At 42.5% G+C, this 24,432-nt stretch overlaps 1 protein-coding gene across 1 annotated transcript in view; it reads left to right on the forward strand.

Moving 5' to 3' along the window:
• The window catches only part of kdm5a (lysine demethylase 5A), a 64,484-nt gene that overhangs the window by 18,311 nt on the left and 21,741 nt on the right, over positions 1 to 24,432 (forward strand). Inside the window, exons 11-21 of the mRNA XM_084330347.1 lie at positions 1,665 to 1,846; positions 4,216 to 4,378; positions 7,092 to 7,211; positions 10,584 to 10,778; positions 12,366 to 12,547; positions 16,251 to 16,375; positions 17,763 to 17,913; positions 18,811 to 18,934; positions 20,033 to 20,209; positions 21,726 to 21,904; positions 22,214 to 22,352. Coding sequence (XP_084186473.1) covers positions 1,665 to 1,846; positions 4,216 to 4,378; positions 7,092 to 7,211; positions 10,584 to 10,778; positions 12,366 to 12,547; positions 16,251 to 16,375; positions 17,763 to 17,913; positions 18,811 to 18,934; positions 20,033 to 20,209; positions 21,726 to 21,904; positions 22,214 to 22,352 — 1,737 coding nt within the window. The remainder of the gene's footprint in view (positions 1 to 1,664; positions 1,847 to 4,215; positions 4,379 to 7,091; positions 7,212 to 10,583; positions 10,779 to 12,365; positions 12,548 to 16,250; positions 16,376 to 17,762; positions 17,914 to 18,810; positions 18,935 to 20,032; positions 20,210 to 21,725; positions 21,905 to 22,213; positions 22,353 to 24,432) is intronic.

Below are 24,432 nucleotides of genomic sequence, written 5' to 3' on the forward strand. Positions count from 1 at the left end.
GTTTGTTTGTATTCATTGCATGTTCGAAATAAAGATTTCAAATCAAATCAAATCAAAAACGAATCATGAGCTGAGTGTGTCCCCTATCGGATAATGAAGTGGTAGTGACGGGACATCGATTATTCACAGAGGCAGACAACAGAGTATTTGGTTGAGGTGGAATTTAATGAAAGCTCATGTTTCAGCCTGGGGAGATTCAGAGGACAGCATTGAATACACAACCCTGGATAATGGAATGGAATGGCTGTGAAGAATGACATGAAGTCATTACACCGCTTCTCAGTGGTCTCTCTGTGTGCCTGGGTTTGAGGAGGTGGTGTATGGTGGAAAAAAGCTGTTTAGAATTGCCGGGGCTATTGTTGATGATGTTGGAGTAGAACCGTGACCGAGTTATGTGTGAGTCCCCCAGAACAGCTTTCCACTATGACCCCTGAGAGAGGTCATTAGGGTCACTTGCTCCAGGGTTCCCCACCTGTCCTGGACAACCTGCAAAGTTGTTGACTAGTTTTAACCGTATTGTTTTTGAGCGGAAAGGGGTCTCTAACCCTCTAAAGCCACGTAATGTTTGCAAAACATTAAATATGTTTGGAACCATTTATTTATTTATTTAAATTGTATCTGAATCGACTTGTCCCTGGTTTTATAATACAATGGCATTAAGACATGAAAAGAGGTATAATGTTCAACAAGCATTATTGGAATTTGTTGTGGATTGTTGAGGATGATCCAGATGATAAAAATGAAAAGCCTGATAGCTGGGACAGTGCTGACGACAACCATAGTGAAGGATTTGATCTTGTATCAATTGATCTGAGTGACAACTATATAATTTATTGTGCAGCTTGAATCAAAATTACCTGTTGATGATTCATGTGTGTAACTACTATGCTATTTGGATACGATGCAGAGAGGGACATTGATAGGAGCCTTTAGAGGGTTAAAGTTTAGTTTTAAGTTTAACAGTATTGTTTTTGAGTGCAGGGGATCTTTAACGCTTAGTTTTAGCAGGGGATCTTTAACGCTTAGTTTTAACAGTATTGTTTTTGAGTGGAGGGGATCTTTAAAGCTTAGTTTTAACAGTATTGTTTTTGAGTGCAGGGGATCTTTAAAGCTTAGTTTTAGCTGTATTGTTTTTGAGTGGAGGGGATCTTTAAAGCTTAGTTTTAACTGTATTGTTTTTGAGTGCAGGGGATCTTTAAAGCTTAGTTTTAACCGTATTGTTTTTGAGTGCAGGGGATCTTTAAAGGAACACTCCTCAGCCTGTTCCACCACCTCCCTTCTTGCCCGCTTTGCTTCCAGAACCCGTAGTTCCTTCTCTGTAAATTCTGGTTCAAATAGATATGGTTCTGGTCTGGATTTTGGTTTGCTCAGAATGAATCATCACTTTCCTCTCTTTCAAAGTCGTCCATGATTAGCAGTTCTGTAGGTTAGCTAGTTATGTTGGTTCTGTTGACGGAAGTTACCAGGGCTGCCCCCTGAAAGTCGACGATTCCAATCATCAGTAAGAGACCCCTCAGTCCACTGAGATTATATATAATAAAACCCTTTTAATAAATGTTTCTCATATCAGTGCCCACATTCATCAAATAAAATAAACCTCTACTATGCCAATGTATTTAGCCAGGAAGTCTGGCAGAACATTTTCTTTCTATACATGTTCCCAGGAGTACGCCAACTCGGGCTGGAACCTGAACAACATGCCGGTGCTGGAGCAGTCTGTCCTCACCCACATCAACGTGGACATCTCGGGCATGAAGGTGCCCTGGCTCTACGTGGGCATGTGCTTCTCCTCGTTCTGCTGGCACATCGAGGACCACTGGAGCTACTCCATCAACTTCCTGCACTGGTGAGGGAGCACGCACACGCACACAGAGACACACACACACACACACACACACACAGGGCTCTACAGTGCGACCATATTGCTCGCATATGCCCCTAAAAATATGTGTGTGCGAACCTGAAAAATCAATTATGCGCACGGTGTGCGAGTGCAGATTACAGCCTCAGTCGTCCCTTTTTTTTTTCTCCGCTGAGAATCGTTAAAAAACTACAAGTCCCACATTGCACTCAAGCCAACGGTCCAATCACAGTAGAGTGACGTGACTGGTTTCATGGGAAATAAAGCAAATGACCAATCGTAAGCTCTCATTTTGCTTGTTTACGTCCTGAAACTCCGCCATTGCGATCAGGGCTCTGTGTTTTCCGAGACACTAACATATTATATACCGGTAGTCTTACCAATAGCAATAGATTTTAGAACACCTAGATTTATCGATAGCAATAGTAATATAACGGTAATGCAACAAAACGAATGCCTTGCTTTGTTAATCATAACGTTGATGCAGTAGCGTATTATGTCGTTGTGTTGGCTGTAACGGACATGACAATAACATAACGTGTACACATTAAAATTGCGATAATCTATTCTAACATTTTCAAATCGATGCAGTTGAATTTTCCCCTTAGGGTCGATGCATTGTTACACCCCTACACCAAAGTCACTGGCCCTCTGTGTGTATAATAACTTGGCTATCGTTATCAACAGCAGAGATGGGCATGGGGTCCAGCTGCAGCGCCGGACGGCCGGAGTGCAAGCGATGTGACGTAATTGGCAGGCTCTACTGTCAATCAATAGTCTACCTGACACGCAAACTCATAAACAATGTTTCTGTACTGGAGGTGTACAGTATTTCAATAGGCAACCCTGAAAGGATTATTTTTCTAGAAGAGCAACACAGCCAAAACATAGGCATTGTATGCATAAAAGGGGCAAAAGCTAAAGTTAAGTGACTGTTACTTTTGTAGCAGTAGTTTGATTTGATAGTTTATTTGATAGGGACAGCGCATGTTAATGAACATCAAGTACAAAATACAAAATGTAAACATGCAGGGTTGTAGCTAGAGCTAATTTACACACATGCACGCACAGTACAAATATACATTTATTAAAAAAAAAAAAAAAAAAAAAAAAAACTCTGTTACTTGAAAATATTTTCACTGTGCTCCTAAATATTTGTGGGTGCTCCTAAATTTCTTTGTGTGCTCCTAAATTTTTTCATTTAGGAGCACATGTGCTCCTTGGGGAAAAGGTTAGCGTAGAGCCCTGACACACACACACACACACACACACAGAGACACAGACACACACACACACAGAGACACACACACAGAGACACGCATGCATACACACACACACACACAGAGACACACACGCATACACACACACACACACACAGACAGAGAGACACACACACACAGACAGACAGAGACACACATCTCTGATGGTTCAAATTGAGTTTGGATATTGACCTGGTCATTCACCGATGGTGTTATTTTAAAGCTACCTTCGGAGAAATGGGCAAGAGTGCGTTTACCTGCCCAGCTGAAATTGAGCCAGCTCTGCCTCACTTTTCACGCACGCACAACAACGGTTCTCCACAGACTCTGAGAGGCACCAGCAGCTTAAAGCCGAATAAAAGAAAAACTACAATAATAATAATAATAATAATAATAATAATAATAATAATAATAATAATAATAATAATAATAATAATAATAATAATAACAAATGTTCCCAGCCCCTGATCAGCAGGTGGTTTTGCACATTTATATGTACTTTCTGTCGAGGAATGTGATGGTGGTTGTGGTTTTCCGATGTGAATCGGAGAACACCTGGGTCCCAGTGTTGTCACTCAGTGTTGTCCTTGCTCTGCACGATCCTCATCACAGAGGCCCTGACATGGACAACACACACAAGACACTGTGTTTAAAAAAGGGCGAAGCAGCGCCTCTACCACCTTGAGACAACTCGGGTCATTCAGAGTATCGGGGAAGATACTCCAGTCCTTCTACTCTGGGGCTGTGGAGAGCATCCTGACTGGGGGACATCACTGCCTGGTTTGGCAACTGCACTTTAGGGGGAAAAAAAGGTCACTTTAAAAAACACATCTGTTTTTGTATAGTTATATATAGCATAACTGTATATTGTATAGTTAGTACTAGTGTATATAGGACTCATTACCTTCAATTCGTAAGCTTAGCATTGTATTGTATTTTATCTTAGTACTTTTTATCACGTCTATTTTATTAGCTATTCTATTATTATTTGTATTTTTGCACAATCAAGGCGAGCATTCGTTTCACTACATGTCTCTCGTGTGTGTGTAGTGTACTGTATGTGATAAATATAAATCTCTTGACTCCTGAACCCAGGGGGGAGCCCAAGACGTGGTACGGCGTGCCGGCGCAGGCCGCGGAGCAGCTGGAGGCGGTGATGAAGAAGCTGGCCCCCGAGCTGTTCGACTCCCAGCCGGACCTGCTCCATCAGCTGGTCACCATCATGAACCCCAACATCCTCATGGAGCACGGAGTCCCGGTAGGTACAGCCGCCGTGTAGCCGTCCAATCTAAAATAATAATAATCTAACCCTGACTAACCTTACTGCCATGCACTTGTCCTAATAAACTAACCTACACTGTAGCACTCAACACTTTGATGAACATGGTTACTCAGCTGATAAGAGTTCTGCCCTTCCTCATGACTTGTCGTACAGAACTTGTAAGTCGCTTTGGATAAAACCGTCGGCTAAATGACTAAATGTAAATGTACTGGATAGTTCCGATTTTTTGGAACCCTAGTCCTATTGGTAGAATCCTTTCTCGGCAGAATACATGCTGTTCCTCATACTAGCTCTGGGTAGTCGGCCCCAAACCGATTAACCTCGTTCCCAGTTTGATCTCCTCCGTGAGATAAAGACTGGTAAAGCACTACGGCCAAGTGTCTGTGGGGTGGAATGTCCGGTGTATGTACTACTACTTCCCCTGGAAGCTGCCTCCGAACGGACCAAACTTTTGCCCGAATCCTGTCGGCAAACAAGCTAGAACGTCCCGGTCATGTAGTAAATTCTTCAGGCAAAGCCGTTGCAGTGGCTTAAAGTTTTTAAACGAGGAAATATGGTGCACTTCACACGTTTCTAATATAATTGTTTTGTCGAAACCGGAAAGCCTGTAGCCGGTACTTCCTGTACTTCCGTTTTCACACTTCAGGAGGCATAGCTTTACCAGCCTACAAACCGATGCAAAGTAGATGGGGTCGAGCTGACTGAAGCTCACTGACATCTGCTTTCACTGTGGAGTAGATTTCAGTGAGTGCGCCCGGTGAACACACAATAAGTGAATTAATGGAGACATCCCTACTAGTATGCATACCAGAGGTGGGACCAAGTCATTGTTTTGCAAGTCTCAAGTCAGTCGCAAGTCTTGGTACTCAAGTCCCGAGTCAAGACGGGCAAGTCTCAAGTCGAGTCCCAAGTCAAGTCTGACAAGTCCCAAGTCGAGAAGTGCTAACCTTTAAGTTTTGAGTCCTAAACAAGTCATAATACGCCGTTTCACCAAAAAGTTTCATTATCAACTTGTTGGCAAAACATAATCTAATTTCTATAAATGTAATAATATTCAGAATCAGTCTTACAACTAGATACAATTGGGCAAGAGCTGCTTGAAAACCAGTTCAGGAGTATATTGAGAAAAAAAAGAATAAGGATCACCATATCCATTTTAAAGGTATAGGATAACAATAACCAACATATTGTCTTCCCACTTGGACCAATCATTTATTTAACGTCTGCCTGCCCTGTATATACAGTCGACTCTAGGCACATGATCCATAATAGCAGACCTCGGTTCAACTAACCTTAACCCTTTATCAATTTTGGGGTATAAAAAATCTGTACTGAAATGACAAGGCATCTCTGCATTTCATATATTAGGTCGTTTATTAGGTATTAGATTTAGGTAGGGCCTAATGCATCTAACTATTGTCAGCGTTGCAATCTCATCAGGATGGTATATCTAGTAGAAGAACTCAAAGGAGTTAGTAGCAGAATCTCAAAGGATGGGATTGAAATCTTGCTTTCTTTGGGCTTAACATGCCACGGCCCGTATTCGGGGGGGCGACGTGCCCGTGGGCGGAACGCACAAAGTCACGGCACTTTGCGAGCGTCTAGCGCCTCGGGCTGCATTTTCTCGCAGAACATATAAATGACAGAATTAAAGATCTATTTGCTGCCGTTCGAATGCCACCTCCCGTATCGGTGCCTCGGTTCTCGAGTTACATGACGATATGTCAGGATTCCCGAGGCTCCAGAACTGCCAATCATCCGCTGATGGTGAAAAAAATGATTGGTCAGCGTTGTAGCCAATGAGTGTAGCTCAGAGTGTAGTGTGCGAATAAGGGATCTAGTGAAAGTTGACGAGCGAAAACCAGAAGTGTTTTTTTTCTTTTCTCTAATGAGTGGACGAGGAAATGGAACACTGGAGAGCTTTTCTTTTTGGCCCATGGTTTACCCGGATCTCTCTCAAAGAGCCATTTCTGAACGAATTTTGATCAAATTTGGACCTGTACTACATAAGACTTCAGGCTATGGGTCCACTGTGTTTTCCAGCTTATACCTATTTTTTTTGTATCTGCTTTTCCTCCCCATTTTTCTATTTTTCTCCCGTCCCCAATTTCGTATTGTCCAATTCTACCCTCCCCTGTCTCGAACGCTGTTAGGCCATGCCTCCCACAAGCCGGCTGCAATGTGGACGAAGCCTTGCATCACGTCTCCCCTCCGGTACTCGAGGAGGCAGCCGTCGCATCTTTTCACCTGCACAGCGCGATCTCTCAGCGGCGAGGGTCTGCGTGGGCGGGACACGCCGCCCTCGTCGCTTCCTGATTCTGCTGCGCAGGCGCACCAACCGACCTGTAGGAGTCGCTGTCCACAACGTCCGATCCCCACCCACCAGCTTCCCACCCCCTAATACTGCCAATTGTATTAGTATGAACGTTGGTGGCGAGCGCTTTGCCCACTGCGCCACCTAGCTTATACCAATTTTTTTTTATATTTTGTATTGCAACCACTACAGAAACATTTTAGTACACAAGTTCAACTCAAGTTCAGACCTCTGTTACTCTATTTCATTAGCACTAAGAGGTTAAATGACGAGCAGCGGTGTCTCTGATTGACGCTACAGTTGTGGTGGGGTGAGTCCGGGAGGTTTGAGGAGACGAGGTTTGGAAGCAGGTGTTTTATTTGTGTCCTCTCTCAGGTGTACAGGACCAACCAGTGTGCCGGGGAGTTCGTGGTGACCTTCCCCAGAGCCTACCACAGCGGCTTCAACCAGGGATACAACTTTGCAGAGGCCGTCAACTTCTGCACCGCCGACTGGGTGAGCAACGTCATTCTTCTGTTTCTGTTTTGACATTTGTAGGGCTGACCCCTATTAGTCGACTAATCGGTCGAAAGGAGCCGTAGTCGACTAGCCAACCTCTTAGTCCAGTGGTTCCCAAACTGTGGTGCGCGCACCCCTTGTGGTGCGCGAGCGCCCTCTAGGTGGTGCGTGACATGAAAAGGCTAATGGTGGTATAAAAAAATAAATTTTCATAAAAATCTTAGTCAAACCTTTAGTATTAAACATGCTGGCAGAGTACATGCATCCATGTTGTCGTGAACATTTTAATTAAATAAAGAAATTCCCTATCCATCGTCGCCGTGGGAAGAGATAAAATAAAAAAAAATAATAAGAAATTCCCTACCTACTCATGGCTTTAACTGACAACCAACAGGAACCAAATAAAAAATTTTTTATGCCTAATAAATATAACTAATATACATTATTTCAAATGGGGATTTTCACTGTGTAAATCATGAAATTCAAGAAACGTTTTAATAATAATAATAAACAATAATGTCTCGGGCGTGTCTGACACAGGTGTGCGGACAGAAACCCATTGGGGGGTGCGTCAGCTAGGTCGGGAGGTGACAGGGGGTGCACGGCCAAAAAAGTTTGGGAACCGCTGTCTTAGTCGAATACAAACAAAATAAATTTTTTTTTTTTTTTTTTATCATTCTTTCCAAAAGAAAAGAGGCCTAGAAGCGTGGCTAATGCTAATGGCACGCATACCAGAGGCTAACTGCCTAAGAAAACAGGCACAGAGGCACTGAAAGAGGATTTCACCCATCTAATGAACACACTAGACTAGACAAATATCAAGATGTATCCATCAGTGGACCAATTGCATGCTTTTGCAGAGGACAAGAAGCCTTCAGTCGACTCCTTCAGACATTAAGCACCCCCACAGCCCAAATGGAATGATAAAAAATTTAAATAAAATAAAAAATGTAAAGAAAAATATATATATATATATATATATATATATATATATATATATATATATATATTTATTTTTTTTGTCGACCAATAGTCGACTAACGGCAAATTTTGGCCAATCATAGTCGACCATCCAAATCCTTAGTCGGGGACAGCCCTAGACATGTGCAATAAGAGACACTGAATGTGTTTTTATCCGTATTAAAGCTACTACCGACCATTATCTGAAATAAAATAAAAAATCGAACCCTAACCGTACTTTTCGGACTATAAGCCGCGGCTTTTCCCCCCATTTTTCGACCCTGCGGCTTATATAACGGTGCGGCTTATATGTGACTCGACGTGACCAAACCCGAAAATGTAAAAATCTAAATAAAAAATCTTGACTGCATTGAAATGTTATTTATCTGTTCCTTTATTTGCTAAACTTAATACAACTTGTAAATTAGTTAATTCTTGTTATTTTTCCGACAGTATTGTGTCCCAATGCTAATTACATATGGTAATTAAACATTAAAACACCTGCGGCTTATAGTCCAGTGCGGCTTATATATGTACACATCATTCAATTTAGCTGCTGCGGCTTATATTCAGGTGCGGCTTATAGTGCGAAAAGTACGGTAACCTTACTGTCATGCACAGAATCTACATCTCTGTATACACAAGTTAACAGAATCTACATCCCTGTATACACAAGTTAACAGAATCTACATCCCTGTATACACAAGTTAACAGAATCTACATCCCTGTATACACAAGTTAACAGAATCTACATCCCTGTATACACAAGTTAACAGAATCTACATCCCTGTATACACAAGTTAACAGAATCTACATCCCTGTACACAAGTTAACAGAATCTACATCCCTGTATACACAAGTTAACAGAATCTACATCCCTGTATACACAAGTTAACAGAATCTACATCCCTGTACACAAGTTAACAGAATCTTGTAAGTACTGCCATGGAAACAGAATTCCGAAGAGCGCAGAACCCCAGAGTATAGTGGGTATGGTGTTTACAAGCCTCCGTATCTGGGCTAACATGGCTGTATCGCAGGCATCGTATTTGGGTTTCTCATAGTTGGGATATGAGCTCATCATGGCCACTGTGAACTGGAATGGTGTTTACATGCACCATCTCAAATAGGATCCTCCCGACTAACCTTTCCACCAGTGGCACAGCCCACATTTTATCACCAGGTGGCACCAGCACAAGATTTGGTCACTTATTTTTTTTGTTTTTTTGGTCCACTTTTTCTCCCATTTTCTATTTTTTCTCCCATCCCAATTTTCATATCGTCCAATTCAACCCTCCGCTGTCTTTGAACGTTGTTTCTTGCCTCCCACAAGCCGGCTGCAATGTGGACTAAGTCATACATAGCACGAGTCCCCTCCGATACTCGAGGTAACAGCCGTCGCATCTTGTAACACCTGCGCGGCTCGATCTTTCAGCGTCGGGGGTCTGGGCTTTGGAGGGGCCCCGCCCCCGTCGCTTCTTGATTCTACTGCGCAGGCGCACCAACCGACCTGTAGGAGTCGCTGTCCACAACGCCCGATCCCCACCCTTCAGTTTCCCTCCCCGTAATACAGCCAATGTGTATTACTGTGGACGACCAGCTAAACTGAAAGCAATGTGGAGAGCGGGGCTCGAACAGGAGGCATCCTTGCCCACTGCGCCACGTAGCCGCCTGGTCACTTCTTTTCTTTTCTTTTCTTTTGCTGCACAGTATTCAGGACCTTTTTTAAATGCAGCTATTTATTTGATGTTCTTTATTTTCTGCAACATTACATGACATTGCTGTGTTGAGAAGATAAATGAGAGCAACGCAGCATGCGGCACGATAAGCTATTTATCTTGATTGTCTTGTTTTCACGATTGAAACTGGGATTAATCGCCGGGCCCTCGGCTGTAGACACGTCTAGCATGCCTAACTATAACGGAAGGATGAGCAACGGCAGTGCAATATAGAATACACTCTTGCAATGAAATACCGTAGATTACATGACTGCATCGAAACTAGGGATGTCCGATATTGTCGGCCTACCGAGATTATCGGCCTACTGATATTATCGGCCGATATTGGCATTAAAATGTAATATCGGAAATGATCTGTATCTGTTTTCAAATATTTAATTGAATTTTTTACATTTATTTAACCTTTATTTACCCAGGCAAGCCAGTAAGAACATTCTTATTTTATTTATTGTCCATATGCAAGTATGCATAATGTTGTGTTAATTCCACAACAAGAGATATGTAATGTTAATTACCTGAAATTGTTCCGTTTTTTGCGGGGGGAAACCCGCATATATCGGTATCGGTTGATATCAGTATCGGAAATTAAGAGTTGGTATATCGGATATTGGTAAAAAAAAAAAGCCAACATCGAACATCCCTAATGGAAACCCTTCTTCTCTGGCACCAGTTACCGAGGGGCCGTCAGTGTGTGGCTCACTACCGCCGCCTCCACCGCTACTGCGTCTTCTCCCACGAAGAGCTCCTCTGCAAGATGGCGGCCGACCCGGAGAGCCTCGACGTGGAGCTGGCCGCCGCCGTCTTCAGGGAGATGGGAGACATGATGGAGGAGGAGACGCGCCTCCGACAGGCCGTGCAGGAAATGGTGAGAGAGGGGTGTTTGTTTATTCTTTGTAGGGCTGTCTTAAATACTTCGAAGCTTCGTTCGATGGCATGAACTTCGAACATACAAAGAAAAATCGAAGTTAAAAAAAGAATATATATATATATATATTTTTTTGCCTCCAAAATCTTGCGCCTCCATTCCAATGAAACGAAAGTAAGCGGCGCCTTCCCGCCTCCATTCCAATGAAACGAAAGTAAGCGGCGCCTTCCCGCCTCCATTCCAATGAAACGAAAGTAAGCGGCGCCTCGACTCCACCTCTCTACAACAAGCATGTGGAGATTATCTGTGTTGAAAACAACAAGGACATACATGTGCAGCAGACATGTCGACGAAGAAGTCATCAGACGTGTGGTCACACTTTAAAATATGCAAAGACAATGCCCAAAAAGCCGAGTGCCAGATATGCCAGAAGAAAATGGCATATCACAACTCTACAACAACTTTGTCAAATCACCTAAAAAAACGTAAGTATCGTTGTACACGACGGCGACGCCACACAAAACATTAATAAGGCTATGCCTATGCTGCTATGACTAATGTGTTACCAAGTTGGCTCATTTAATTGTAATCATCTGCTTTTGTAGGTGCATTGTCTGATATAATTATAAATTATAAATTATAAATTAAATATAATATAATATAATTGTTTTCTTGATAGACGAAGGTTGCAACATAATTATGTAATGTCATGTCGTTGGCTGTGAGAGCAGCCCCACTGCACCCAGGCAGCGCAGCCGAGTGAAACCTTGTCACGAAAGGGGCTACTTAATTAATTAATCCAATCCCCTTTATTTATAGAGCACATTTAAAAACAACAAAGTTTACCAAAGTGCTGTACAAGTCCCACAACATAAGATAACAAAATATATATATTATAATTAATTAAAAAGAATAAATTAAAAAAAAATCCCGAAGCTTCGATTGCCAAAAAAAGCTTTGAAGGTCAGCCCTAATTCTTTGAATATCTCTTTTTACTGATATTGCAGTGTTTGGTTTCTCTTAATTAATCAGATCCAGCACCTCCCCATGACATCAATACATTTTGTGTAAAACCTTGTACAATTGAATGTGTTCTATCATTCTGTTATGGGTAGTGTAGTCACTCCTGTTGTGTGTGTGTGTGTGTGTGCGTGCGCGCGCGCGTCCTCAGCCATACCTCCTACAGTTCTGATTAAATTAGGATGAGACTTGGCACATAGTTTGATGCTATAACCCCATAGAGTGAGTTGCGTCTACATAGTAGCCAGACGTCTTGTGTAGGGGGTCCTCTAGGGGCCTTGGAATATTTTCAACAAGATTATCATAGCCTATGATATGATCCTTAGTCTATCTAGTTGATCATACTCTATGATCCTTACAGGCTATCTAGTTGATCATACCGGATGATCCTTAGTCTATCTTGTCGATCATACCGTATGATCCTTACAGTCTATCTCCCTAATATCTCCCTAGTTTTACTCCCTAATGTCGGTATCCTCACCTGACCAAAAATCAGGTATCCGTCGGGCTCTAAATCATACAATGCAATTGAGTTACTTACCATGTGTTGTTCTTCCGGGCCTTTAGGGGGTGTTGTCCTCGGAGCAGGAGGTGTTTGAGCTGGTCCCCGATGACGAGCGCCAGTGCCACAAGTGCAAGACCACCTGTTTCCTGTCGGCGCTGACGTGCTCCTGCAGTCCAGACCGGCTTGTCTGCCTTCACCACGCCGCGGAGCTCTGCGACTGCCCTCTGGGTGACAGGTGTCTCCGGTGAGGAACCCCGACTAACCCAGTACAGTGTGTCTATTCTTAGCACGGGGGGCGGCTGGGAAGCAGATGGGGTATGAGTCCTGGTCATTACAATAGCGTCTCCTACTGGTCGGTCGTGCCTGCAGCAGGGAGGGGGTCTGGGGGAGACGGTGTGAACCTCTGCACACGTTTTCACACGGTGAAAAGAAGCAGCTGGTGACTCCACGTGTATCAGGGGAGGCATGTGGTAGTTCTACAATATCCCCAGACCGACGGTAGGGCAGTGCAACGATCAGAAATGTACTCTGAAACAGCATTTAGACCACGACGTGACTCTTGAAGGTGATAGAGCCATATGAAATCCGTTTTATTTTTTTCCAAATTCCATTTTATTTTTTTCCAAATTCAGTTTTTTCCGTTTTAATATTTCAGAATTCTGTATTTTGCTTTACGCTCATTTTACCATCAGAAATAGTGTCTAATAAGTGGGAATGAATAAATGTCCACAATTTAATAAGATATAACAGTCCATTTAATAGGGCTGTCTTAAATACTTCGAAGCTTCGTTCGATGGGCATGGGATTCGAATATGAAAATAAAATTTGATTATTAAAAAATATAAATGATATATATATATTTTTTTGCAAAATCAACTCTGCGTCTCTGTTAACTACAACAAGCAATGCTGTTTGTTATTTAAGATGAGGTCGGACTCGGCACTGACAGATTTGTGTTCATTGTGCTGCTTTTATAAAGCCTCAAATGACGGCTTACAATATTTCATGAAAGCAAAGTTTTTGTTTGTCTAAGATTTAAAAAGGTTTAAACTTTACAAAGTTGAACAAAGTGCTGTACAAGTCCCACAACATAAAAAAAATAAAAAGAAAAAAAAATATTTCTTTTTATAGTTGATTCCATTTTTATTGCTTTATTGATTCCGTGATCGCGGATTCCATATGGCTCTCGATATATCTACTACGCTGGTGTTCCTGTGTCGCCTCGTTTGCCGCCGCAACATTCACAGAACAGGAAGCCGACGCCGCTGAAATACAGTCAGAGTCAGGTAGTCATGAGTTTATAACTCCAGCAGTGTATTCTCTGTCTATTGTTTAGACTACTTCGACTTGGTAACGCAGCTGTCCTCTGCGCTACACAGCCTTCTCCAGAGACTTGAAATGTACAATGGAAATTGTAGTTCTTGCACGTTTGGCGCCGTTAGATACGCAGTTGTGTTCCTCCTGTTGTGTTTTTTGCAAAAAAATTCTAAAATTTTAAAAGTGTATAATTAGACTATAATGTTGTCTGTATTCTGTAAGAATCTGTAGCGAGAATCAGCGAGGCAAGGGCCTCATCACATCCAACTAAAGAACATCTGGAGCTCCAAGGTAATCAGTCAGCAGACAAAGGTCAGACTATTCAAATCAAATCCAACATCAAGCCAGTACTCCTTATACGGATCAGAGACGTGGAGGAGGACAACCAAGATCACAATGACTAGAGTGCAGTCATTCATCAACAACAGACGCCTGAGGCGGATCCTGAACATCCACTGGCCAGATACCATCAGTAATAACAATGATCTCTGGCAGAGAACGGGAGAACAACCAGTGGAAGAACAAATGACGGCTTACAATATTTCATGAAAGAAAAGTGTTTTGTTTGTCTAAGATTTAAAAAGGTTTAAACTTTACAGCACTGACGAAGTTGAACAAAGTGCTGTACAAGTCCCACAACATTAAAAAAAAAAAAAAATTATATATATATTTTTTTTAACAGTTGATTCCATTTTTATTGCTCAATTCTGCGATTCCGTCCGCGATTCCGTGATCGCGGATTTCATATGGCTCTATTGAAGGACATACCAGTCTAATATTGACTTCTCACCATTACCGGAGATTGCCCCCCTGTCTTTACCTAATCAGAATCAGAAAGGTCTTTATTGCCAAGTATACTTTTCACATACAAGAAATTTGCTTTGGACGTTACTGGTGCGACATTAGCGGACAGACATTAACAGACAGATGATACAATAAAGTGGTGGAGTAAAATAGAATGAAATATGAGCCAAGTTAAGCACAATAGAATAATATATTTATGAAATCAAATATAGGCCAGGGCTGTACGACTGTATAAGAGGTTGAATAGAATTATATGGGATATAAACTAAATTAAATATAGCACAATAGATATAGTAAAATTATAAGTAAAAATAAAACGGGAATAGGCCATAATAATAAACACAATAATGTTGTGTGTGTGTGTGTGTGTGTGTGTGTGTGTGTGTGTGTGTGTGTGTGTGTGTGTGTGTGTGTGTGTGTGTGTGTGTGTGTGTGTGTGTGTGTGTGTGTGTGTGTGTGTGTGTGTGTGTGTGTGTGTGTGTGTGTGTGTGTGTGTGTGTGTGTGTGTGTGTGTGTGTGTGTGTGTGTGTGTGTGTGTGTGTGTGTGTGTGTAGCTGATCTCTTACCTTCACCTTACTAAACACCATTCACACTCAAGTTTCAAGTTTCTTTATTAGTTGTCATACAAAAATACAGAATACTTTTATATGAAATGCTTTTTTCTGTTTTGCTCCTGAGAGTGTGCTAGATAAAAATAGATAAGTATAAAATAGAAAGTCAAAAGTACGCAAACAAGTATAAACAAAAGTGTTCAATATACATATATACAATACAGAGTAGGATTTTTTTTTTTAACTGAGTTACAATACAATATACAGTACAATGCAGAAACATCAACATCATTGGCATTTAGGGATGTTCGATATTGGCTTTTTTACCTATACCGATATTGTCCAACTCTTAATTTCCGATACTGATATCAACCGATACCGATAATATATGCAGGGTTTCCCCCCCAAAAAACGGAATAATTTCAGGTAATTAACATTACATATCTCTTGTCGCGGAATTAACACAACATTATGCATACTTTTGACAATAAGAAATTCAGAATGTGTTCTTACTGGCTTGCCTGGGTAAATAAAGATTAAATAAATATATAAATAAATGAAAACCGATACAGATAATTTCCGATATCACATTTTAATGGCCATTGATGTTGAAAAGGGGAGGGAAATGCTCCATGAGACTTGAAAGTAGTTTGGAAGCTGCTAGGTACTGTGTATATAACTCAGCCTTCTGAAAACCAATGAGTTGTTTTACTTTTTCTAACACTCTACTAAAGCCCTGCATGTCAAATCTTCTATATAAAATAAACCAAACCAGCCACACAACCACCTCTCGGAGACGAGTGTGGACATTGCAACGTGTGCAAGCTGCTGACATGACATGATGGAGAGGAGACTGTTCACTGAACATTGTTTCAGCTAAATCCCTTCACTGGCTCTCGGGAACGTCTCTAAAACATTTTAAATATAAATAAATGTGTTTTTTCCGGGGAGCTCCAGTAGCTCACCATGTACCTCGACGCGAAAGCGTCGGGGAATACCGTGCTGCGTCACGGATCTGGTAGACTCCGAGTTCGATTCCTGGACCCGCCGTCATTTGCCGAATGTCTTCCCCTGTTCTCCCTCCCGTTTCACCCTACATCTGTCAGTCATGCTTGACCAGAAAAGCGATAAACGCTAAAAAATGAAGTTAAAAAAAAAATATATATATATATATATGTGTGTTTTTTCCTAAGATCTGAGCTCCATACCGCCTCTAATGTCAGTGTTTCTCCCCCCCCCCCCCCCCCCCCCCCCCTCCATGCCGTGTTCCTCCAGGTATCGGTACGACCTGGATGAGTTCCCGTCGATGCTGTACGGGGTCAAGTTGCGGGCTCAGTCATACGACACCTGGGCCAAGAGGGTGAGCGAGGCGCTGGCCGCAGACCACAAGAACAAGAAAGGTAGGATGACGGAGATCCCGTTTAATTCGCCACGTCATCCATTGTCTTGTGTTGTGGCTCCTCTGCCTTGTGGCGTTATCGTCAATAAAGTAGGACGACAACACAACAAAAACGGTAGAAATGGCAGCGTAAACAACAATATAACGTCACGGTGACCAAATGCGTCCACATTTTTATAGGATTCCATCACATTTTCATAACGATAGCGAATATAATTTACCCTGCACCGTTTTCATTGAGGTTTCTTACAAATTAACGATGTTTTATTTGTCCTTTTATATGCGGATAACATTAAAATCTTAAATTGTACCATTATGTTCCCCTTTAGACGACAAACATAATGCTAATGATGCACTTTTGTTAAGATAATTAGGTGACCATTCTCGGTCACTATATGCAGGTCGCATTAATAGTTTAACGCTGCGTGTTCAGATCACGTTTTCCTAATCCGGTGCTGACCTGTGAACAACTAGGTGCTAAAGGTCTTGGGATTTGTAGTCATTTTGTAGTCATAACATTTTCACCTTTTAAACCAATGCTGCCATCTACTGACACCAGAAAGTGTTGTGTATAACGTTAAATTGATTAGAGAGGCTACCCGTACCGCACACTTGTAAACACCGTCGCCCAAAACACATTCTAGAGATTCCCACTTTTTACTGGTACATACGTTCATATCTAATAGTCTTTAGATGACTAAATATAGATGAATACTCATGAAATTTGATATATATATTCTAAAATAAGTACAATTTCACTTCACCTACCTGTCGGCATGAAATTCCCAAACGCTGACGGTAAAAAAAAAAGCCTGGATGTCGCGCAAAATGGGGCGTGACCGAATTTGGTTTGGGGCGTTCCCAGACAAAGAGAGTGACCGAGATTGGTCTATGTTCCGTTAATAGCTCTCAATTACAATACAGCTATCAGTGTGGATGTTGTGAGTGGCACTACAATGGCAGCAAGATCACTGATAAATAGCTCTAGACTATAACATAACGATAACAAAGCATGTAGTGTGTGCAAATCAAATAGCTCTAAATTACAATCACAGTCCTGGTGTAGTGTGTGGAGAGTAGCAACACAACAACAATGAAGTAGCACTAAGTTATCATAATAGTCACAGTATAATAGTCACAGTACAAGTGTAGGACAGACCACAAGGACAAGACTGGTCAACAAATCAAAAATAAAATAATTTGTTTGAACTTTTATGTCATCAGAATCCTAAGTTAACCCCCCAAACATTCTGTGGATCCACAAAATCAGTCTCCCATTCATTGTCAATGGAACAGAACAGATATAGACTGAACATATTTAAATTCTTAATTTGGGTGGTATTCCCCTTTAATCTTCTCCCCTCTGTCTCTCTGTCTTTGTCTCTCAGACCTGATAGAGCTGAAGGTGTTATTGGAAGACGCGGAGGACAGGAAGTACCCGGAGAACACTCTGTTCCGGCGTCTGAGGGAGATGGTGAAGGAGGCGGAGACGTGCTCCTCTGTCGCCCAGCTTCTCCTCAGCCGCAAGCAGAGGCACAGGTTAGTAGACCGACCATATACCCACCGGAGGGAAGCCGGTGGGCGGTAATCTGGTCGTTGTAAACAGCGACTCCTACAGGTCGGTCAGGGCGCCTGCACAGCGAGGGAGGGATCTGGGTGAGGTAGTGTGAGCCTCCCACGCGTTACACTTCCCCAGTGAGAGTCCTCGCTGGCAGGTGAAAAGAGGCAGCTGGCCGTCTCCTATGTATCGGAGGAAGCATGTGATAGACTTCAGGGCTCCCTAGACCAACCAGTGGGGGGCAAATGCGAGTAACGACCAGGAAGGGGAGCGTTTTTTTTTTTTTTTTTTTTTTTTTTTTGCCGCAGTTTGCGGAGACGCTCTCTGATTGGCCACTGGCGTTTCTGGTCATGTAACATGTGCGCCCAATCGCGTGACGAGCTGTGTCTTTGCCCATTTCCGCCTCGACCAGCAGCAAACTACCTAACGCCTAGTTTATCACTGGTTAAGCTTAGGCGACTCTTTCGAAGTTGGTTAAGGTTAGAGTTTGGAATCAGGGCTGGTGTTCTATCGCCACGCTCTAAGACAAACTCTAACCTTAACCAACTTCGAAAGAGTGCCTAAGCTTAACCGGTGAAAGAAACAGGCGTCACACGATTGGGCGCACATGTCACATGACCAGAAACGTCAGTGGCCAATCAGAGAGTGTCTCCGCAAACTGCGACTACGAAAAAAAATGACGTGGAAGGGGAGGGGGGGACTTGGCGTAACGACTAAAATTGGCATGGGAGGAAAATACAAGAAAAATAGGAGGAGAAAAAAAGTTGATCAAAAATAATAATAATAGAACGGCAGTATATTCTATCGATGATACATAGTGTGTATATATAGTAGTAACAGTGTGACTGAGCCGGTCGTGTGTTTCTCTGTCGCTGCAGCAGCCGGTTGCGTCCGGAGGGGGGCAGCCGTGGGCGTAACAAGCTGACGGTGGAGGAGCTGAAGGCCTTCGTGGAGCAGCTCTACAGACTGCCCTGCGTCATCGGCCAGGCCCGGCAAATCAAGGTCTGTCCCCACACACACACGCACGCACACGCACACACACACACACAAGGCACGCACTCTACCTACTTCTTGTCTGAGTAATTTAAACACTTCTGCCATCTAGTGGTATAAATGGGCACACTTCTTCAATCAATATCTGAAATGAAAAGAAAATACCTTCTGTCTTATACTATCATGCACTCTTCCTAGTATACTAATATGTCTCTACTACTATGCACGCAACACTGCAGCACCCAAGTTTCAACACTGTTTGATGAACATTGTTACTCAGCTGAAAGAGTTGTACCCTTCCTGCTGACTTGTTTTATTTCTTTTGTATTCATATTGTATCTTGTTCTTTACCTCTACTCTGATATTTGTATTATCTATATTTTATTGTATTATTGTAATTTATATTAAGATAAGATAATTATTTATTGTATGTTGATACAGAAATGTGTTTTGTGTCAGAACACACAATACTGCGCTACAAAAAAGATCAGAGAGACAACCATGTTTCCCCATTGAAAACAGGGTTCACACAAGGTCCTTGAAGTGCTTGATTTTTGACCAAAAAAAGGCCTGGAATTCCTTGAAAACTGACCATTTTTTAACAAGCTGCTTAAAAAGTTCTTGAAATTCAAATCAACCATTCGCATTGAAAGTTTTGTCCATCCATGATAAAATTGTAAATTTATTTAAAGTGTAACTAATTGTCAGAAATTGGGGTTAAACCATAAATATTGGATCCCAATATTTTTCCCATTAATAAAAAAAATAAAAATAAAAAAAAGCATTTAAAAGTGAATTATATCCTTTTAAATGCCCTTTTAAAATGAAAAATAGTGCTTGGGAAAATACTTGAAAGTCCTTGAATTTCATTTTGCAATGTCTGTGGGAACCCCGTGAAAACGACTACAGTGGTCCATCTCCTCATTAGACCGGTCTTTGTCACTACTACCTCTCTCACTCTCTACCCCCCCCCCTCTCTCTCTCTATCTCTCCCCTTTCTGCCCTACTGCCTCTCTCACTCTCCTCTCTCTACCCCCCTCTCTCTATCTCTCCCCTTTCTGCCCTACTACCCCCCCCCCTCTCTCTCTCCCCCCCCCCCCCCTGCAGGAGTTGTTGGAGAACGTGGAGGAGTTCCACGAGCGGGCACAGGTGGCTCTGGCTGACGAGATGCCGGACTCGTCCAAGCTGCAGTCCCTGCTGGACCTGGGCGGCGGGCTGGACGTGGAGCTCCCAGAGCTGCCCCGGCTGAAGCAGGAGCTCCAGCAGGCTCGCTGGCTCGATGAGGTACCAGCACTGCTCTGTGGGTGGGTGGGTGGGTGGGTGGGTGGGTGGGTGTAGCTTTGGTGGTGGTCCGAGAGGCCGTCCCATAATCAGGAGGTCACAGGATAACAGTGCCACCTGCTTGGTGTACTGTGCTACTACATCTTCTGTTTGTTAGGGTCTATCTACTTATTAGGGCTGGAATTAGTGCGGCGTGATTATAATCCAATCGCAATGTCTGCCTGTGCAATTATATAACTGCAAAAAAGGTCACGGGGGAGTCTTCAATAACGTTTGAATGGTGATCCATTTTGTGAATCCATTTGTTGAAACAACAAACATCTTTGTTGGCAGACGGCCTCCTTCTCATCAACACACTGCTATATCTAACTAGTGATGCACGATATATCGGCCGCCGATATAATATCGGCCGATATGGCAGTTTTTTTTACACATCGGTATCGGTCCGATATCAAGATAGGGCCGATATTAAAAAAAATATATATATATATATATTCCTTTTTTTTTTTATATATATATATATATTTTTTTTTACATGTTTTGGCCTTAAATAGTTTCAAAATATCAGTCATTTCTGAAAATAAGTTACAAAAGTAAAAAAAATTATGCGTTTTGGAAAATAGCTCTTTATTTGATTATCATAAAAAAGTGTTTTCTATACAGAGATATCGACATCTGTAAATATCGGTATCGGCCAGAACAGCAATATTAATATCGGTTATCGGTATCTGCCACAATTTTCACATCGGTGCATCACTATATCTAACGTCAGCGAGCGAAGCGTGTGCGTAGCTCGAACTGTGTGACGTTATGTTCGGAAACGTTGTTCTGGCTTCCTGGGTCCTGTTCTCCCCGTAGTGCATGTGATTCAGGGATGTAAACAAACATGTCACCAGCCACCCAGGAGAGAAGTAAGTATCTCTGGGAGGCTGTTGGGGCAGGTTGCTAGTGACTGTCTTTGTTAAATAAAAATGGCATGTGGATAAATGTGCATGTTTGAGTTAAATACACGTTTCAAAACGGTAATCTTTTTTGCAATCTTTTTTGTAATCTGCATTTTCCTTGATGACCAATAAAGTAGACTCGTGACGACACCATTTATTTATTATATTGCAAATCGCAATATTGTCTACAATAATCGCACTATATGATATTATCACTATGCTAGAGTCACAATATTATAATATCATGATATTGTGATATATTGCAAACTGCAAATGCTCTCTCCAATGGAAAACTTTGTTAACATCTGCAATAAAAATCTATATACATCATCTGGTCTATCTAATAATAAGTCTGTTCACCTCTTTCCAATAGTTGTTGTTGCAGTAAAATGGGATTGTCGAGCAACAACGATGTTTTAGAAAATGTCTTAAAAATATATAAATATATATTGATACTTGCCGTCACTGTATCGATATAACATCAGCACGCAAAATATTGTGATATATTCCTCTATTTTTTCCCCCACCTCTACCATCTATCTGAACCGTGTTGTCTCCCTCTGGTGGTCCCTAAGGTGCGCGTCACCCTGGCAGAGCCCCACCGAGTCACCCTGGAGCTGATGAAGAGGCTGATCGACTCTGGCGTGGGTCTGGCTCCCCACCACGCGGTGGAGAAGGCCATGGCTGAGCTGCAGGAGATCCTCACTGTCTCTGAGAGATGGGAGGACAAGGCCCGCGCCTGTCTACAGGCCAGGTGAGGGGACACACCTGAGGGGGCCTGTTGTCATCGCACCACGTGTGTCTCTTGTTCTGTGGAACTTGGTTGTAAATCCTTTTATGGTGGGGATCCCTCTGATATTATGGTGGGGGGATCGCTCTGATATTATGGTGGGGATCCATCTGATATTATGTTGGGGCCGCCACGTATAAGTATGTATACTATGGGAAATACCTTTTGATACGTCTCTGCATTGTTCCTGTACATTTAGTGTGTTTCATGTGATTCTAGTCCTAACACATCTTTGTGCGTGTGTGTGTGTGCTCCCCCCCCCCCCCCCCGCAGGCCTCGGCACAGCCTGGTGACCCTGGAGAGCATCGTGCTGGAAGCCAGGAACATCCCGGCCTACCTGCCCAACGTCCTGGCCCTGAGGGACGCCCTGCACAAGGCTAAAGAGTGGACCTCCAAGGTGGAGGCCATCCAGGTACTGGGCTGGCGAGACACACGGCACACGCCGCTCGGCAGGAAGGGCTTTATAATGTCAATGTGAATTTAAGACTTCTTAACGCAGTCCCGTCGGCAGTGTTGCGTTCCTCATATCGACACCGATTGCACGCGCGCTAATGACGCCATGCGCGCTCCCGCGCATGCGCATAAATGTTCCCTCGCTTAAGCACAGACTAAAGACGGTGCCTAATTGCCTCTACGAATGGAATGTAACACATTTCATTCACAAGTTCTGTGTGAATGTATCTGAGAACGTATTTAACACACCTGACGACCGGCGCTATTGATATGCAAAGTGGCCCAGGTGGGTACTTATAGCGAGTTGGCGAGTGCAGCGCATTCCTGTGTACACGCGCGTGCCATGCACATCTGTGCGTGTGCGTGCGCGCGCTTCTGCTCACAAAACTTTGGCTGCACTGCGTGCAACCCCGTCCCATGAGGAACGCATCACTGCCCGTCGGTAGTGTTTTCAAGTTTCAAGTTTCTTTAATAGTTGTCATACAGAAGTACAGAATACTTTCATACAAAATGCTTCTTACTGTTACGCTCTAGAGACTGTGCTAGACAAGATAGTATCAAATAACATAGTATAGCATGTAAATTAGAAGTAGAAAATGAGGTCACAGTGTTCAGTATAGACATATGTACAATGTTCGATGCAGAATAGACGTAACTGAGTTACCATATAATATACAATACTATGCAGTGTACTAATGTACAATACTATATAGTGCAAAGCAGAAATGGGATGAGGTACAATTTAGGTATAATTTACAGTAAGGTGTACGAGTTGTAGTGCAATCCTTCATCAATAAATATAAAGTGTGGGGAGTGGGTGCTACAGTGTGTTTGTTTAAAGTGAGTGTGTGCTATAAAGTGTGGGGAGTGGGTGCTACAGTGTGTTTGTTTAAAGTGAGTGTGTGCTATAAAGTGTGGGGAGTGGGTGCTACAGTGTGTTTGTTTAAAGTGAGTGTGTGCGTGTGGATGTGTGTGCTATGTGCGTTTGATGGTTGTTGTTGTGTAGTGTTCATTGTTCGTTGAGCAGCCTGATGGCCTGGGGATAGAAGCTTCTTCTGAGTCTTTCTGTGCTCGCCTTGAGACTAGTGTGATAGTAAAGGGTTAACCTTCTGTAGTGTGGCAGTGAAAGGGTTAACCTGCTGTCATGTGGCAGTGAAAGGGTTAACCTTCTGTGTGTTGTCGCAGTGAAAGGGTTAACCGTTTGGTAATGCGGCAGTGAAAGGGTTAAGACTGTGGCCACTGTGCTATAGTCAGGGGTGTAAAAGGTACCCAGAAATTATACTTAAGTGAAAGTATGGGTACCGTCTCAAAATCGTACTCAAGTAAAAATCTGAGTGTCTGGCTAAAAACACACTTCAGTAAAAGTAAAAAAGTTTCTACTTTAAAAAAGTAAAAGTCAAAACTTTTTTTCGTCTCATAGCAGGTGTTTAATCAAAGATCCCCGCTTTCTAGTCTTGCTCAAGGCATGGGTATGGGCGGGTTAATTTTCCATTGATGGGGATTTGATTGGCTGTTTTTAACTAAAGTGCAGCCGCAGGATTAATAAGCGTTAGTTCGGCCAGAGAAACAAATATACTAATAAAAAAAAATTGGATTGTTGGAGATTTGTACTTTGTAGGTCTGCATTTTAAATGTAAGGAGTCAAAAGTGTTTTTTCCCCTCTGAAATGTAATTGAGTAAAAGTACAAGTATACAAACCTAATAATACTTGAGTAAAGTACAAATCCCCAAAAACAGTACTTAAGTATTGTAACAAAGTACAATTACTCAAGTACTTTACACCCCTGACTAGGAGGTGGGGTGTTCTGGATTGTTTCTATTTCTTAAACCAATCGCAGTCGTCCGAGGAGGTGCTGAGCCCAAAATGCAACTTGAAAAATAGCGTTGGGGGAGAAAAGTTTCTTCATCAAAATGTTCCACCATGAGTGTAGCTTAGCTTTCTAGCTGGAAGACTTGTTGTTTATGCTCCTGGTGACGGGAATCTTGAAAAACAGGAAGACGTCGACGGATATAGTTTGTGCCGATGGGAGCCTTTAAGG

Source organism: Notolepis coatsorum, assembly GCF_963971535.1.
Source record: "Notolepis coatsorum genome assembly, chromosome: 15".
Lineage (NCBI taxonomy): Eukaryota > Metazoa > Chordata > Actinopteri > Aulopiformes > Paralepididae > Notolepis > Notolepis coatsorum.